This window comes from Cyanistes caeruleus, chromosome 22, assembly GCF_971803275.1.
Source record: "Cyanistes caeruleus chromosome 22, bCyaCae1.hap1.1, whole genome shotgun sequence".
Classification (NCBI taxonomy): domain Eukaryota; kingdom Metazoa; phylum Chordata; class Aves; order Passeriformes; family Paridae; genus Cyanistes; species Cyanistes caeruleus.
The window spans coordinates 1,410,535-1,426,310 of record NC_141722.1 but is presented as its reverse complement, the minus strand read 5'-3'; the positions used below and the strand labels follow the sequence as shown (position 1 = coordinate 1,426,310).

Sequence of the window (15,776 nt, the reverse complement as noted above, 5' to 3'; positions counted from 1 at the left end):
ACCGCCAGCGGTGCCGGGGGGGCCGAACCGGTCCCGCCCCGCCCCGCCCGGTCCCGCCTCCCGCTCCTCTATCGCCGCCGCCGCCGGAGCCGCCGCCGCAGCCGCGGAGCCGCGAGCAGCGCCGGCCGGGCCGGGATGTGAGGGGCGGCCGCCCCGCGCCCGCTGCGCCGCTGCCCCGGGCCCGCGGGCCCCGCGCCCCGGGAGGCTGTCGGGGGGCGGCGGCGGCGGCGGGTCCCCCCCCGCCGCCCCCATGTCGGAGGGGCCGCCCTACGGCGAGGGGCAGCTGGCGGGGGACGCGGCCGTGGGGCAGCTGCCCTTCCCCGTTCGCCTCCGCGGCGGAGATGGGCTCCTGGCCGGAGGGCAGGGCAAGCGGCCGCCCAAGCTGGGGCAGATCGGCCGCAGCAAGAGAGGTGGGTGCCCGCAGAGGGGATGCGGCGGGGATCCCGCGGGGTGTTGGGGTTCGTGTGTCGGGATCTTCCCCCGGGGATGGAGGATAGCGGGGACCGTCCTCAGGGGACCGGGCGTGACGAGCGGGATCCCTGAGGATGTCGGGCATCGTGTCCCGAGGACCTTCTGCAGGGATGGAGAGCGCTGGGGACCGTCCCCAGGGGCAGGGAATGGTGCGGCGGGCTCCCTGAGGGGTGTTCGGGTACCGTGTCTCGTGGATCTTCCCCAGGGATTGGGCATCAAGCATCTTGCGGGGATTCAGGGCACCGGGGAGCGTCCCTGGGGACGGGGCGGGATGCACCAGGCTCCCTGCAGGATGTCCGGCATCACGTCCCAAGGACTCTCACCAGGGTGTTGGGACCTTCCCTGGGGACAGGACCGGGTACAGAGCAGCAGGGACCTTCCTCAGGGGCCGGGCATCATTCCCCGGTGACCACAGAGGTGAGGGGACATTCCTTGGGGACATTCCCCATGCCAGGTGTCCCCAGGGACAGCGCACCGGGGCACCCTGCGCCGGGAGGCTTTGCCAGCAGCACCCCAGGGATGTGGGACCCCTCCAACACCCCCCAGGGTCACCTTGGGCGAGGGGAGCGGCAGAAAATTCATCGCCCTTCCGTTTCTTTCTGCTTTCCAGTGGTTATTGAAGACGACAGAATTGACGATGTGCTGCAAAACCTCTCCGAGAAGGCCCCTCCGGGTGTTTGAAGCCTCCCCGGGGACGCCGAGCTGAAGCCCGGGGTGGGGTTCGGTTTACAATGGCACAGGTGATCGGCAAAAAAATAAATCCCCCTCCTCAAAACACCGCAGCGACCACCCGAGCTCCGGGAGCATCGTCCAGCCGCAGCCCTGCCCTCCGGAGCAGGAGGGGAGGGCGGCGAGCGAGCCACAGCCCAGCCGAGAATCCAAAAATAATAATAAATTCAAATATATATATATATATATGTGTGTAATCGGGGGAAAATAAATCACCTGCTTCAAACCACCCCCCTCTTCACCCCGAGGGATGGACGGAGGAGAAACGCCGCGGCTGGGAATTACTCGGGATGGTTTTTCTCGGGCTGATGAACCTTGTGCCGAGCTAGATCGGGGGGTAAGAGGACAAAAAAAAAATAAGGGGGCAGCGAGAGATGGGAGGGGAACAGCCCCTGGGGTCTCCCTCCGGTCAGGGTTGTTCCCAGAGGGCACCTTGTTTACATTATTTAATCTTGCAAAAATGAATCCGTGCACTTGGATGTACCACGCTATCCCCTTCTGTACGAGTTTCTTTTCTTTCTTTTTTTTTCTTATTTATTTTATTTTTATTTTTTTTTTATGTTGATGTCTTTGGATGTTGGGAAATTATATAAAATAGATATATATAGATATATATATATTTAATTTTAGTCACGTTTTAAGGTTCTAGAGGGGGGAAAACCAAAACTTTTATAAAGGGAAGGCCTGAAGGAAGAATTGCTGGTTTATTTTTTAAAGCTTGTACTTCTTGGTTGCTGTGAGCAAAGGGACAGATTTTATATGTACAGGGGGGTGGGGGGCAACGCTCAGCTTTTCTAACTACCATGCAGTCTGTAGTGTGGGTGATCTTGATTTGGTTTTTTCTTTTTTTTCCTTATATTGTGGCAGTTTCCTCTCTTTAATAGACTGTATTAAAACATATATATAAAAGAAATTATTTAATGTAATCACAAGAGTGCCAAACACTTGGAGATGCTGGAGGGCAGCGATTCCCTCCCCGAGACGAGCAGCACTCGGAGCTTTCTGCTCTTTCTAAGGCTCGGTCGATCTCTCGTGGGGTTTTCTCTGACTTCTCTTTTCTAATCTTTCTTTTTAACTATTTTGCATGATGTGCATAAAACAAAAAAAAAAAGGGGAAAAAAAAGAAAGGTGTGGGGTGGGGGGAAAACAAAAAGCGCTTCTGGCGCCCGGGCTTGGTTCTTGTTTCTGTTTGCGATTGACTGACAGACCTCAAGGCAGGTTTTTCTTTCCTCCTTTTCTTAAATATTGTGTATGTTGCACTTTTATCCACTACACAGGGCTATTTCTGCAATGTCCAAATAAAAAGGAAAATGAAACAAAACGGAAAAAAAAAATATAATAATAATAATAATAATTCGAAATGCGGATCTGCCGTGTTTTCCCGTGAGAATCCCTCCCCCTGTCCACCCAAAAAAACCCCAAAATAACCAAGGGAAAACCTCCCCACTCTCTGGCATAGCCCCCTGTTCATGCTGAATAATTAATTGTAATTGATATTTATTTGTGGGATATTTTTGTTGTTGTTGTTTAATGGGAAAATGCTTCCAATTTAATGGAAATATTCAACGCTGGGTCCTGAGGATGGGGAATAAAAGGTGGCTTCCCCTTCACTGATGGGAAAAGCTGTGGAAAATGGGAATTTTCATTTTTGTGTTGCCTCCCTTCCATCCCAAACCCCAAATCCTGGTGTTAGAAAAGGCCATTATCCCTTCTGCCCACTTTGTGCCCGGGGAACAAGAACATAACCATGGGAAACAGGTCCAGGGGTGGGATTTTATTGCAAAGAAAATCATATATTGCAATAAAAGCAGGATGCTGCTGAGCTGGGATTTGTACAGGATAACCTGGGGCGGATTCATTTGGGGTGGCAAAGGGAGCTGGTACCGCATTTTTTGGGGTGTGAAGGCTGCACAACGCTCCCCTCCCCACCACCTTTGCTATTTATTGCTCCTTTTTTTAACCCACACAGTCTCTCCCACATCCAGGATACGAAGAGGAGCTTTGCTAAATCGCTCCCTTGAAGAAAATCCCCAATTATTTCCATTTTTATTCCCCCCAGCAAGTTCAGCTCCGGGCTCGCGGATGCGTGGGTCGGACTCGGCACACGCGGTTTTGCCCCCAAGATTTTCTGTGCTGCACCTCCAAATCACAGGATGACCCCCAAAAAGGGAGGATTTTTATTCCCACACCAATATTTGGGAATCTGGGGGTGAGGCCAGGGCTCTGGGAGAGCAGAGGGGAGCAAAGCATCCCACATGTGCCAAGGACAAAGCGCTGGGGATCACAAAACCACGGGCTGGACGCGGCGCTGGGTTGATTAAGTTGACCAAAAAAAACCCTTTTTTTTGTCTGTAAAAACCTGATTTATGGGTCTGCCAAACCGAATTTCCCACTTTATTCCATTCATTAAAAGATCTCTGAGACCACCCTGAGACCCAGACCCGTGTATGGGTGATCCAAGGATGGGGCACAAACACAACCCCGGGATCCTCCCCCCAAAAAAACATCAGGAGAGGCCGGGAATGAACCAGAGAAATCCTGAATCCAGAGGGGGAAGGGAAGCTGAAAGAAGAGGAGATTCTGCTAAATTATAAACCGCTTTTTTATATGCATCTTTCATGCACGGCACATAAATAATGGAGCAGGAGAGCCCGGCCAGCCGGAGTACGGGAGGATGCGGGATGGAGAGAGGGATTCACCGGGGATGCTGGGGGAAGGATGAGCCCGGGAGACCGAGCTGGGCATCCCACACGACCGGGAGATGCTGTTCTGAAGGAGGATTTAAGGATTAAGCTGGCCCTGGGGCAGGAGTTTATTGCATATATTATTTAACAGATGGCCCAACGCAGGCGGCGGCTGCCTGCGGTCTCCCCGGTGACCTTGGCTGGGAGATGCCGGAGCTGGGAAAGGAGCCTGGTGCCATCACCACTCTCAGATTACAGAGATCAGAAAGGAAAAAAAAACAAAAAACAAAAAAAAAACCCAAACCAAACCCTAGGAGCCAGCACCCAGCAGCTCCAGAGCCAAATCCCCATGGAAACTGCAAAAATCCCCACCCAACCCTGCCCATATGGGCTGCTTGTTTTGGCAGGGGTGGGGAAAAAAATAAAAAAAGGAGGAAAAAAATAAAATGTATAGAAAATTAGAAAAGAGCTGTTTGCAGGTTTATTTACTGGAGGAAACTTGGTGCCTTTGGAAAAGCAGGGATGAGAGAGGTGTAAAGGTCCCGGTGACACCCAAGGCATTGTGAAATTCCACTTTAATCCCATTTTCCCAGGGATTTTGGCCTTGGGGGAAGGTGCTAACACAGTTGTTCCTGCAGCAAAGCCAACCCTGACCACTCACACCCAGAACAGGAGTGTAACTTTATTCACCCCTAAAGATATTTTCCACAGGATTTAAAGCATCAGCCCTTGGGATCCCCCAGTCCTGGGGGTGCTCAGAGCAATGGACAAAGATTTTGGGGCTGGATCAGCGTCCCCACCACTCATTTCCCACATCAGCCAGGCAGTGACTCAGAAAAAGAAACCAAAATTGAGAAAAAGATGGAAAAAGAAACCAAAATTGAGAAAAAGATGGAAAAAGAAACCAAAATTGAGAAAAAGATGGAAAAAGAAACCAAAATTGAGAAAAAGATGGAAAAAGAAACCAAAATTGAGAAAAAGATGGAAAAAGAAACCAAAATCGAGGGCAGTGTGTTACAGCCAGGGCAAAGCAGAGCAGGGGGAGTGGGTGAGTCCCCCAAAGCTCTTCCCCATCAAACAACTGCCCAAAATAAATATTCTCTCTTTCTTTTCCTTTTTTTTTTTTTCTTTTTTTTTTTTTCTTTTCTTTCTTTCCCCTCCTCCATCAAAACTAGGCCATGTTAAACTAGGCCAGCACTCCTAAAGTAATTTATTTATCGTGGAGGGGAGAGAGGAGGGACAGCATGGGCTGCAGAAGGGGATGCTCCATCCTGCCCCCGAATGCTGTGGTTTTGGAGAATAAAATGGGTCAGTTCTTCCTTCTTCCCTTGTTGGAAAATCACAATTACTCAGAAAGGAAGCAGCTTTAGTGACCTTTGGTGGAGAAGACATAAAAATGGTCGTTTGAAGGGTTTCAAACCCTTTTTTGATCCCTTCACTGCTGGGGTTTGTGATTTGTGGCGTGGCATCAGACAGAAAACACCCCTAAAAAAAACGAAAAATGGAAAAAGGAGTGAAAGAAATTTTATTCTCCTTAAAAACTTGGGGGTTTTTTTTTCCCCTGCTTTTTAACACAAGAATGAGGAAAATAAATCCAGTGGCTGCCCAAAATCTCTCCATGCACGGAGATGGGGCTGGCCAGGAGGGATTTGGGAAGAAAATCCTGCTGGATGCTCCCCCATCACTCACAAAGGCCTTGGAGCTCTTTTGGGGGCTTCACCTTTGGGTTTCCCCATGGGAAGGGTGGCTTCTGGTGGGATGGAGCCCCTGGTGCCCCTGGGGGCTCTGGGGGGCTGAGGGTCCCCCTTCCCCGGGATCTTTGTGTCCCTGGAGCCACTAGAGGCCACTGGGGCTCTGTGCTCTGCTCAGCCAGGACATCTGGACACACAGAAATCCACACAGGCAGCAGAACTGGGCACAGGCAGGGCAGGGCTGTCCCTGAGCTCTGTTGGTGTCTCCAGGGGTGTCCCCACGCTGGGACCCCACGGGGGACAGCGACACTTTTCCCAAATCTGGGCTCAGCTGCACAGACTTGTGATTTGGGGACACTGGGAGGGACTGGGAAGGAACTGGGAGCACTGGGACACCGATCCCCCCTTTCTCCTCCAGGGACACCATCACCAAGTGAGGGGCGTGGGGACACCTGGGGACACCCCTGGACATTGGGGACACCTTGGGGACATCCCTGGACACCCCTGGGGGACACCTGGGGACACCCCTGGACATCAGGGACACCCTGGGGACATCCCTGGACATCGGGGACACCTGGGGACACCTTGGGGACATCGGGGACACCTGGGGACACCCCTGGACATCGGGGACACCCTGGGGACATCCCTGGACATCAGGGACACCCTGGGGACATCCTTGGACATCGGGGACACCCTGGGGACACCTTGGGGACATCAGGGACACCCTGGGGACATCCCTGGACACCCCTGGGGGACACCCTGGGGACATCCCTGGATACCTGGGAATTCTGCATGTCCCACCCCAAGCTGAACATCTCCACAGGACAGGGAAATGCTGCCCCAAGCTCCGCAGCCTTTCTGGGCTCACCAGGAATTTTATGGAGGGGTCAAGAAGCCATTCCCGTGATGTGGCATTCCTTATTTTGGGAATATTCTGCAAGAAAATCCCCAAATCCCCGCTGCTGCTGCTGCCTGGGGGAGCCTGGGAGTGGAGCTGGTGCCTCCCCTGGCTCCTCATTTTCATTTTGCCTGGAGTTAAAATTTTCTAGGATATTCTAAACAGCCGTTCCCACTTAGGAGGGAAACATCAGACATCTTCATTTGCACACCGCTCCAGGTGTCAAACTGTTGCACGACAATAACAAGTGGGAGACACCAAAAAAAAAAAAAAACCCAAAAACCCAGAGAGATGTTCCAGGGAGCAAAAATGCAGCAGCAGATGCTCGGATAAAACTCAAACAGCACCGGGCTCTGCGACCTGGCCAAAGCTTTCCTAGAGAAATCAATGTTTGGGAGGGGGGGTTGTGATTTTTTGGGAGGTTGGGATGGCTGTGCTGCCTCACTTTTGGGTGTTTTCAGAGCCTCGCTGGGCAGGATGGGCTCTGCCTTCTCAGGGCTGCCCCAGTTCCCAGCCTCACTGGCTTTGGAGGAAGATTCCCTGCCACAGATTTTTTTTTTTTTTTTTCCAAGACAATTCCTCCCCTGAGTTTCAGCAGGATGTGGCCGTGATAGCGATTGCCCTGTTAAATTCCTGTCGGTGATGCAACAGCAGGAACCGAAGAAATAGGAAGAAAACCAAAGGAATTTGGTCTCCCCTCCGTGCTACAACACCTCAATTATTAATATATATAGTATTACATTATATAATACCATATAATATTATGTAATATATATATATATATGGCGTTATATAATACATACAATAGTATATATATAATTTTTTTTGCAGAGATAAATGTGACAAGAGCCCTTCCCTTTGCAGGGATCTCACCCTGCTCACCCTTTCCCACAGGCAAAAAGTGGGAACATCTCAGATTCCCTGGAGCTTTGTGTGCACAACTCGAAGCATCATCCCCTTCTCAGGGATGGGGGGGGGGAAAGAGAAGAAAACAAAGGGGGAAAAAGAACCAAAGCACAAAAATAAATCCCCAAAGAGGCCATGTGACACCAGACTCCGAAATACCCGGTGGTGAGTCACGGGTGTGGAGATGGGGCTGATCCAGCTCTGACTCAGCCCGGGCAGCCGGTGCAGCCTGTTTGTGTCCCCCCCCTCTTCCTCCACCACAACTCCTGTTTCCCATTTTTGCCTCCAAACCTGCTCAAATAGAAATAAATACTCTGACTAAGAGCCACGTGGTGAGCTTTCAGCAGCCCCTTCAAGCCCCCCGAATTCCTGATGGTTCCACAAGGCCAATATCCCACAAAAGCCAGGCCTGGGGACCTTTGAAGTATTTAAAGTGGTTTTTTTAAATATGTGTTTTTGGAGGGGGTAACACACACACATGGGGTGCTCTTGCTGATGCCACGGCAAGGAAGCACTGGGGATTTTCCAGATAATTCTAATTAATTGGTATTTTTTCAGCTTAGCATCATTTTAAACACAAAGCACCAATTCCCATCGGTCACGGACAGGGGAAACCAACCCAGAGCAGAGCCCAGGGTGGGGTGAAGCCTCCTGGGACACCACATTTGGGGTGCAGTGGGTGCTGAGACTCAGTTCCCACCAGCCCCAGGCCTTTCCAATCCACATCATCCTACAGCATCCCCAGAGGGGTGGAAAACTGCGAGAGAAGGCTGGAATTTGGGGAGGTGCCTTAGGAAAGCTGCCCTGGGTTTATTCCCACTGGATCTGGACACAAGCAGGGGGTGGAGCCCACCCCAAAACTGGGTTTAACCCCCCAGGTGTTCAACCCCTGGGGTTCTCGGGGTGGGCTCCATCCCAGCCTCATCCCAGGTTAAAGCAGGAAAGGCAGGATCAGGATGAGACCCCAGCAGCATCCTCAGCATCCATAAGCAGTTTCCATAGCAACAGCTTCGGCCCCAGATCGGCAGCAGGGAGGGAGGGATGAGGAGGGAGCTCGGGGGGACCCCAGGAGCAGCAAAAACCAGGGTTTGGTACAGAAATTCACCCTGCACCGGCTGAGGCTGGGCTCTGGGAGCTGTGACCCAACCCAAACCCTCCAGGACAGCCCTTCCAGGGGAGCTGCCCCCATCCCAGCACCCCTACTCCCCACGGATCCCTGCCATTCCAGCTGCACCAGCATTCCCAGTTGAATTCCCAGCTGGGAATTCAGGAGCTCTGCTACACAATTCCCTGGCTCTAACCAGGAGCAAACAGCCCTGAGACCCCAGAGTATCCATCCCACAGTCCTGAACACCGGGAAAACACACCCTGGGGAATGATCCAGGGGATTGGGATGCTCTGGGATGTTCTGGGATGCTCTGGGATGCTCTGGGATTCTCTGGGATGCTCTGGGATGTTCTGGGATGCTCTGGGATGCTCCACGATCCTCCAGGATGCTCTGGGATGTTCTGGGATGCTCTGGGATGCTCTGGGATGCTCTGGGATGCTCTGAGATGTTCTGGGATGCTCTGGGATGCTCCAGGATCCTCCAGGATGCTCTGGGATCCTCCAGGATGCTCTGGGATGCTCTGGGATGCTCTGGGATGCTCTGGGATGTTCTGGGATGCTCTGGGATGCTCTGGGATGTTCTGGGATTCTCTGGGATTCTCTGGGATGCTCTGGGATGCTCCAGGATCCTCCAGGATGCTCTGGGATTCTCTGGGATGCTCTGGGATGTTCTGGGATGCTCTGGGATGCTCTGGGATTCTCTGGGATGCTCTGGGATGTTCTGGGATGTTCTGGGATGTTCTGGGATGCTCTGGGATGCTCCAGGATCCTCCAGGATGCTCTGGGATGCTCTGGGATGCTCTGGGATGCTCTGGGGTTCCCAGTGCTGTGCCCACTGCACCGGGGCTGATGTTTTGATTCCCACCCCACAAAGCCACTCTCACTACCCACACCCCTCATTTTCCTGCCTTGTACAGAGAAAGGATTAAAAACCACAACAAAAAGCTGAGAAATCCTCAAATTTAATGAACAGAGAAGCCCACAGACCTCTAGCTTGGCTTTTTAAATACCAGCGATATCATATCCACGTCTTGAGGAGATTTAATGGCTTTAACAATTTAATTATTGAACAATTTAACAAGAGGAAGGCACAAGCACCTGCAGGACTCGTGAATCACAAACTTCTCGTGGCAAAGGGAACTTTACAGGTGGCACAGAAAACGAGGGGGGTTGATCCTCATGATTTAAATACAACAAATAAAATCAAATAAAATTTAAATGCCCACAGGTGAAGCAAACACTCAGCAGTGACCCTTGGGCAGTGATGGTGGCAAGGGGAGAAATTTCCATCCTCCTGCTTTATCCAGGGAATGGCTCTGTGGGGACAGCAGCCACCCCAAAGGCACAGCACTGGGACACTGGCAGGGTCAGCCAGCCCAGCTGTGCTCCCATCCCTCTCTGAGACACCCCAAAACCTCAGCCTCAAGCCTTATATCACCTTCAGGATAAACAAACCCCAAAAATCTCAGTGCAGCCGCCCTGGGAGGGGAAACAACACAAAAAGGACACAACCCCCAGGTGCTTGGAGAACCCCCAGCCCCAAGGTGAGCATCCAACCATCTGATGGCCACTAAAAGCCGTGGCTGAGGTGGTTCTCAGCAGAGGGGATGTGTGGGATCCCCAAAGCCCCCCTGGAGGCTGGGTTGTGCCGGGGTGAAGCAGAGCTGCGGGAGGCAGCGAGGGCGATGTGTGAAATCGTGGGGCTGCTATTTCTGCTCCGTGTCAGCACCCACTGACAGCACCACCCTGGGAACACACTGAAACTCCAGGAATCTTTCTCCCCGGGTTTTTTTTTTTTTCCCCATGAAATTCACCTGTACACGAGTGTACCTCATCAACTCTCAGCTTTGTGAGGTGTGGAGCTGGTTCTGGGCTCAAAGCTGGGGGTGTGGGGTCAAATCGAGCTGCTGGCACCTTTGGAATCTCCATTTAGGCTCAAAATTCCCCCAAATCTGATGGGCAGAAGCTTCTACAAATCCCTTCTCCTTCCTTCTGCTCAGGGTCACTCTTTTCCCTCTTAATTTCTTGGGACTTGGGGCGAGACCCAGGCAAATGGAAGTGATTGTGTAACGTTTTGCTCAAAAAGCTTCTTAAACAGCCACATATTTCTATTGGATTTCCCTTGCCCTTCACTGCTGATTACTGGAGTATTTATATATAAATAGAAGCTGTCTTCTCCATAATCTGCTTGTTTCTCTTAATTAACTCAGGGCTGCTCTCCTTGGGTTGCTCAGCCCTTGGGTTTTGGGGGTGCCAACACCCAGGGGCACTCAGAGAACCCAAATCCACCAAAATTTCTGCTGAAATTGCTTTTTTTTTTTTAAGCTGGTTTTGAGGAAGCAAACCCCTCCTTGCCAAACTTTATGTGCTCAGTATCTGCCCCATCCTCCCAACCCCCTCAGCTCAGGGAAGAGCTGGAACGCGATTTCTTCATCTTCCTCCCTCCTCACAAAACTTTCCCCTAATTCAAGGAACGTCTCCATTTGATAATTATTTTAATCATTATTACTCATCTTTCCCCTTTCTTCCCCCCCTCAAAAAAAAAAAAAAAAAAACAACCCAAAAACTTCGTCCTGGGCCTGTCAATCACTTTAATAGCTGTTTACAACCTATCATCAAGTCTTGCATAACATCCACATGACTTCACTCAGATGCCTCCGACACCCAAAATCTGCCCCTGGGCTCTATTTCAGGAGTGATGGAGCCCACGGCACCAACTGGCTGCATCCCCCGCCGGCGTGCCCGGGGTCCTGGGATGGGGAAAATCAAAGAGAAAGACAAAGCCAAACTGCTTTGTGGTTCACACAAGACAGCCCCACGCTGCTTTGGGTGGGCTCAGACCCACCCCTCCCTCCCCAATATTTCGGGGGGATGTCGCATCCATGGGGAGCCCAAAGCGCCCTGGAGCATCCCCCGGGGATGGCAGCGGCTGCTGCTCTGCTCTGCGCCCCTCTCTCCTCACAGCACTGGGACAATTTTGTGAATTTTTGTTTAAAATGCCGATTTCTAGCGAAGTTCTCCACCCCGGCGGGGGCCGGGGCAGAGGCGCAATCTGTGCTGGAGCTGCTGCCAGCCCTTCTCCTCCGGCAGCCTGGTGGGGCGGTGGAGGGAGGGGGACACGACGGCTCTTTTTTAAGCTCTCTCGTCCTCCCCCTCTCCCTCAGGTTTCATAACCCTTCAAAGCACGAAAAGGCTCCTCCGATTCCCGGCTAATGAGCCCCTGAGGAGGAGGAAGAGGAGGAGGAGGAGGAGGGAAGTTCAGCAGTAAAATCTCCCCATGCTGGGGGTGGTGGGGGACATGGAGGGGTCTGGCCATGACCCCAGTTTGGCCACTTCTCTCCCCAAAACTCCCCTCGGCTGCCCGGGATGGGATGTCTCTCCCTCCCCTGAGTGCAAATATTTATTTACACGGCATAAATGGGGTTATTTATTAAGCCACAGCTGGCAATTGTATTCAAACTGATTTATCTTAATAAAGGCGTTTGTTGTCACCCCGGCAACAGCGCAGGAGAGCCCTTCCTTAAGGAAAATACTTCATTAATACTTCATTAATGGGGTGAAAATCGCCGTGGATCTGAGATGCTGAGGCTGGAGACACCAATCCCTGTCTTGGGAGATCTGCTCCATCCCCGGAGATGGGCTCCAGAGGGAGGAAATTGGGCCAAAATGTCTGTTTTTTGTGATTTATGTACAGATACAGAGGTCACCAAATGCAGGAGGGCACCTGAGGGGGTCCTGCTCGCCAAGGGGAAGATGAGGGATGGCAGAGCTCCTAGGGGCTGCTTTGGACTGGAAAACACAATGGCTGCTTTATTAATAGATGTAATTACAAGACTAATTAAGGAAGGTGTGGGATGAAGGATTTCTGACCAGGGTGACAGGTTAAACTGTGCAGAGAGAGACAGGAGATGATTTCTCAGCTCCATCTCTGCCTCAGAGAACAACCAAACCCAATTTCCCCTGTTTTTGAAAATCCTGGATCCATCATTTTACCAAATGCTGCCCAAGCCAGGGCTTGCAAAACAAAACACCCAAAAACCTGAAGGCAGCTCCTCATCCCCTGTGAAACCCAGACCCAAACTCACACACTAAATCATGATGGGGTTTTTTTGGGGGGGTATTTTACACACAATGCTCCCAAGCAGCTTGGGAAAAGCCACCAAGAGCCCACCCCAAAATAAAAGGACTCACACTGGGAAGTAGAGCAGGCTGTGATTTACTGGGACAACAACAATAGAGAACACGAGTGTGCCCAGGCAAAGCTGCAGCACCTGCAGCACCACGGAGCATTGGGACACTGGGGACCTGGAGAGGTGACACCAGAGCAGGGACCAGAGGGGTTCTCATGGTCCTGGGGACCTGGAGAGGTGACACCAGAGCAGGGACCAGAGGGGTTCTCATGGTCCTGGGGACCTGGAGAGGTGACATCAAAGCAGAGACCAGAGGGATGCTCAAGGTTCTGAGAACCCAGAGAGCTGACACTGAGAGCAGAGACCAGAGGGAAGCTCCTGGAGACTCGAGAGAGGTGAAACCAGAGCTGAGACCAGAAGGATGATCCTGGGGCCACACAGGGACTGGAGACCAGAGGGACGCTCATGGTCCTGGGGACCTTGGAGAGGTGACACCAGAACAGAGACCAGAGGGATGCTCATGGTCCTGGGGACCTTGGAGAAGTGACACCAGAACAGAGATCAGAGAGGTTCTCATGGTCCTGGGGACCTTGGAGAGGTGACACAAAAGCAGAGACCAGAGGGATGCTCATGGTCCTGGGGACCTGGAGAGGTGACACAAAAGCAGAGACCAGAGGGATGCTCATGGTCCTGGGGACCCTGGAGAGGTGACACCAGAACAGAGATCAGAGAGGTTCTCATGGTCCTGGGGACCTTGGAGAGGTGACACCAGAACAGAGACCAGAGGGATGCTCATGGTCCTGGGGACCTGGAGAGGTGACACAAAAGCAGAGACCAGAGGGATGCTCATGGTCCTGGGGACCTCAGAGGTGACACCAGAACAGAGACCAGAGGGATGCTCATGGTCCTGGGGACCTTGGAGAGGTGACACCAGAACAGAGACCAGAGGGATGCTCAAGGTCCTGGGGACCTGGAGAGGTGACACAAAAGCAGAGACCAGAGGGATGCTCAAGGTCCTGAGGACCTCAGAGGTGACACCGGAGCAGAGAGCAGACCCCTCATGGTCCCCAGCACCGGTTTCCCTCCTGTGTCACCCCCAGACACACAGACACGAGACAGAAGCCTGCTGGGTCAGGCAAGGCTGCTACATGCCAGGGGAGGGAGCAAAAGGCAGCGGGTTCCGGACGGGCATCGCAGCCCCTCTGTAGGCACTTGGTCCCTCGATCCCGGGCGCCCTGGCTCTGCCTGTGAAGCTCCAAAGGCACACGTTGGCTGCAAGGGATCTCACAAACTCCTGCTGGGATTGCAGAGGGCCTGAGGGAGCCCAGCACCGTGTGGATGTGATGGGTTTGGTCCCAGCCTCCAACTGGCTCGGCTTGTTTGTGCGTGGCTGGGCTGAATCCGCCCGGCTGTGACAGAGGGGCTGCTCTTCACGTGGTCATTGCCAGCCCAGATTCCCTTTGATCCACGAGATGAGCGTTTTGTCAGACCTTTGCCTTCTCTGAAAGCCATCTGAGATGGCAGGAGCCAGGCAGGAGCCTCAGGAAAGCAGAGATGCTGGGCTGAGGGGCTGCAGTGGGGGCTTGGCAGTGATTCAGGGCTGGGAAGAGGCATCTAAGCAAGGACAGAGCAAGTGGAGCAGGGCAGAAGATCTGCTCTGGAAATTGGGCTGAGACCAGAAGAAAGCAGGATCAGAGGGAACTGCTGTAGCTGGAAGTGCTGCTCCAGTTGAAAATAAAAAGCATCTACTGCAGGCAGTGGAAGGTTCCCTCCCAGGGCAAAATCCCGACTGCTGAGTGCAGGATTTCGGCCAGGCTGCTCTGTTTGCAGAGTTTGCTCTGATAAACACACACATCCCTGCAGCAGAGGAGTTCAGCTCCTTGGAGACACTTCCTTAAGGATAAATCCCTGCTCCTGTGCCCTCACTAACCCACCCAACCCTCCTCCTGCTGTTACACACTGCCTGGGTTGTAGCACAGCAGGTTGAACTCCAGGTTTTCATCCCAGTGCCGGAGCAGCACAAAGAGCTGCTGGGCTGCGGCTTTCACCGCGGCCAGGCTGGATCCCTGCGGGAAGTCCTGCCTGCCCAGCCACAGGCTGGCTTTGGCAGCCACCAGCTCCCACTCAATGAAGTAGGAAGCTGAGCTGTGCTCCAGCCAGGCCAGAGCCACAGCCGTGGCCCAGAGCATCCCCTCGGGCTCCGTCTGCTGCTGCAGCTGCGCCTCGCAGAGCAAAGCCTGCAGCTCGGAGCCCTCGCTGTCCCAGCCCCAGGCAGAGCCAGCCTGGCACTCGGCAGGGGAGGAGAAGCTGCGGATGGTGATGGCAGGAGGGGACAGATCCCTCTGGGCTCTCAGGGCTCTGGAGATGCTCTCGGCCGCGCTGCCCGATGAGTGCCGAGGGCGGCCGGTGCTCCCCAGCGCTGCTCCCCGAGTGTCTGCGGCGCTGGGACCCTTCCCCTGCCCCTTGGGGAGCAGCAGCTGCTGGCTGGGGTTCAGGGCTTTGTGCTCCGAGGAGGGATTGCTCCTCTTGCTGCTGTAGGAGCCGGAGGGGCTGAGGGACAGGCGGTGGCAGGCGAAGGGCGATGTCCACTTCAGCTTCTCCATGGGGATGCTGACGGCGTCGCAGAAGGCTGAATTCAGGAGGAAGGCACCGCAGGCCAGCTGCAGGGACACCTGCAAGGGAGGGTGGGCACAAAGGGAAGCTCTGGCACACCAACCACCTGTGGTAGCTCAGGAAAAAGGAATGGATGGATGAAACAGCTCTCCATCTCTGAGCAGGGCACTGGTCATGGCTGTCAGAGACAGCAGGAGGAAGATTTGGGGGATCCTCCCCTGCAGTGACCACACAACCCCAGTGACACCCAGGGAGGAGCTGCTCACCAGGGGAAGGTAGTCCATGCTCTCATTGTCACCCTCAGAGCCGGCTTCGCTCCCCCTGCTCGGAGATTTACTCATGAAGCCTTTGGCAGCTCGAACCAGCAGCATGGTTTTATTGAGGGTCAGCCTGTCAAAGGATGAAAAGGTGTCTGTGACCTCTGTGCTCATCCTGACACCCACCCCTCTCCTCCAAAACCACCCCTGCTCCCCAGACACTGCCACCAGGCTTAGTGCCAGCTCAGGCTGCTGTCCTTGGGGGTCCCTCCTCTCCCCCTGGCTCGTGT

The 15,776-nt window shown here is 53.4% G+C and overlaps 2 protein-coding genes across 4 annotated transcripts in view; one reads left to right on the top strand and one right to left on the bottom strand.

Moving 5' to 3' along the window:
• Window positions 1-175: 175 nt before the first annotated feature.
• Window positions 176-2,833, top strand: CAMK2N1 (calcium/calmodulin dependent protein kinase II inhibitor 1). The gene is made up of 2 exons (XM_086860692.1): window positions 176-410; window positions 1,082-2,833. Exons 1-2 carry the CDS (start codon window positions 251-253, stop codon window positions 1,150-1,152), a joined length of 231 nt encoding a protein of 76 aa, XP_086716818.1. The 5' UTR covers window positions 176-250; the 3' UTR covers window positions 1,153-2,833.
• Window positions 2,834-12,686: 9,853 nt separating this feature from the next.
• The window catches only part of VWA5B1 (von Willebrand factor A domain containing 5B1), a 29,421-nt gene continuing 26,331 nt past the window's right edge, over window positions 12,687-15,776 (bottom strand). For 2 of the 3 annotated variants that reach the window (XM_086860670.1, XM_023940280.2), the window contains 2 exons: window positions 15,496-15,619; window positions 12,687-15,288 (listed from right to left, as the gene is read on the bottom strand). In XM_086860670.1, coding sequence (XP_086716796.1) covers window positions 14,569-15,288; window positions 15,496-15,619 — 844 coding nt within the window. In that variant the 3' untranslated portion in view covers window positions 12,687-14,568. The remainder of the gene's footprint in view (window positions 15,289-15,495; window positions 15,620-15,776) is intronic. The other variant, XR_015278749.1, reaches the window with a different exon arrangement.

Bases quoted from the DNA above. Each gene is read 5' to 3' on its own strand.
- CAMK2N1 (XM_086860692.1), top strand. From the start codon at position 251: ATGTCGGAGGGGCCGCCCTACGGCGAGGGGCAGCTGGCGGGGGACGCG. The intron at 411-1,081 runs GTGGGTGCCCGC...TCTGCTTTCCAG, and splicing joins GATCGGCCGCAGCAAGAGAG to TGGTTATTGAAGACGACAGA.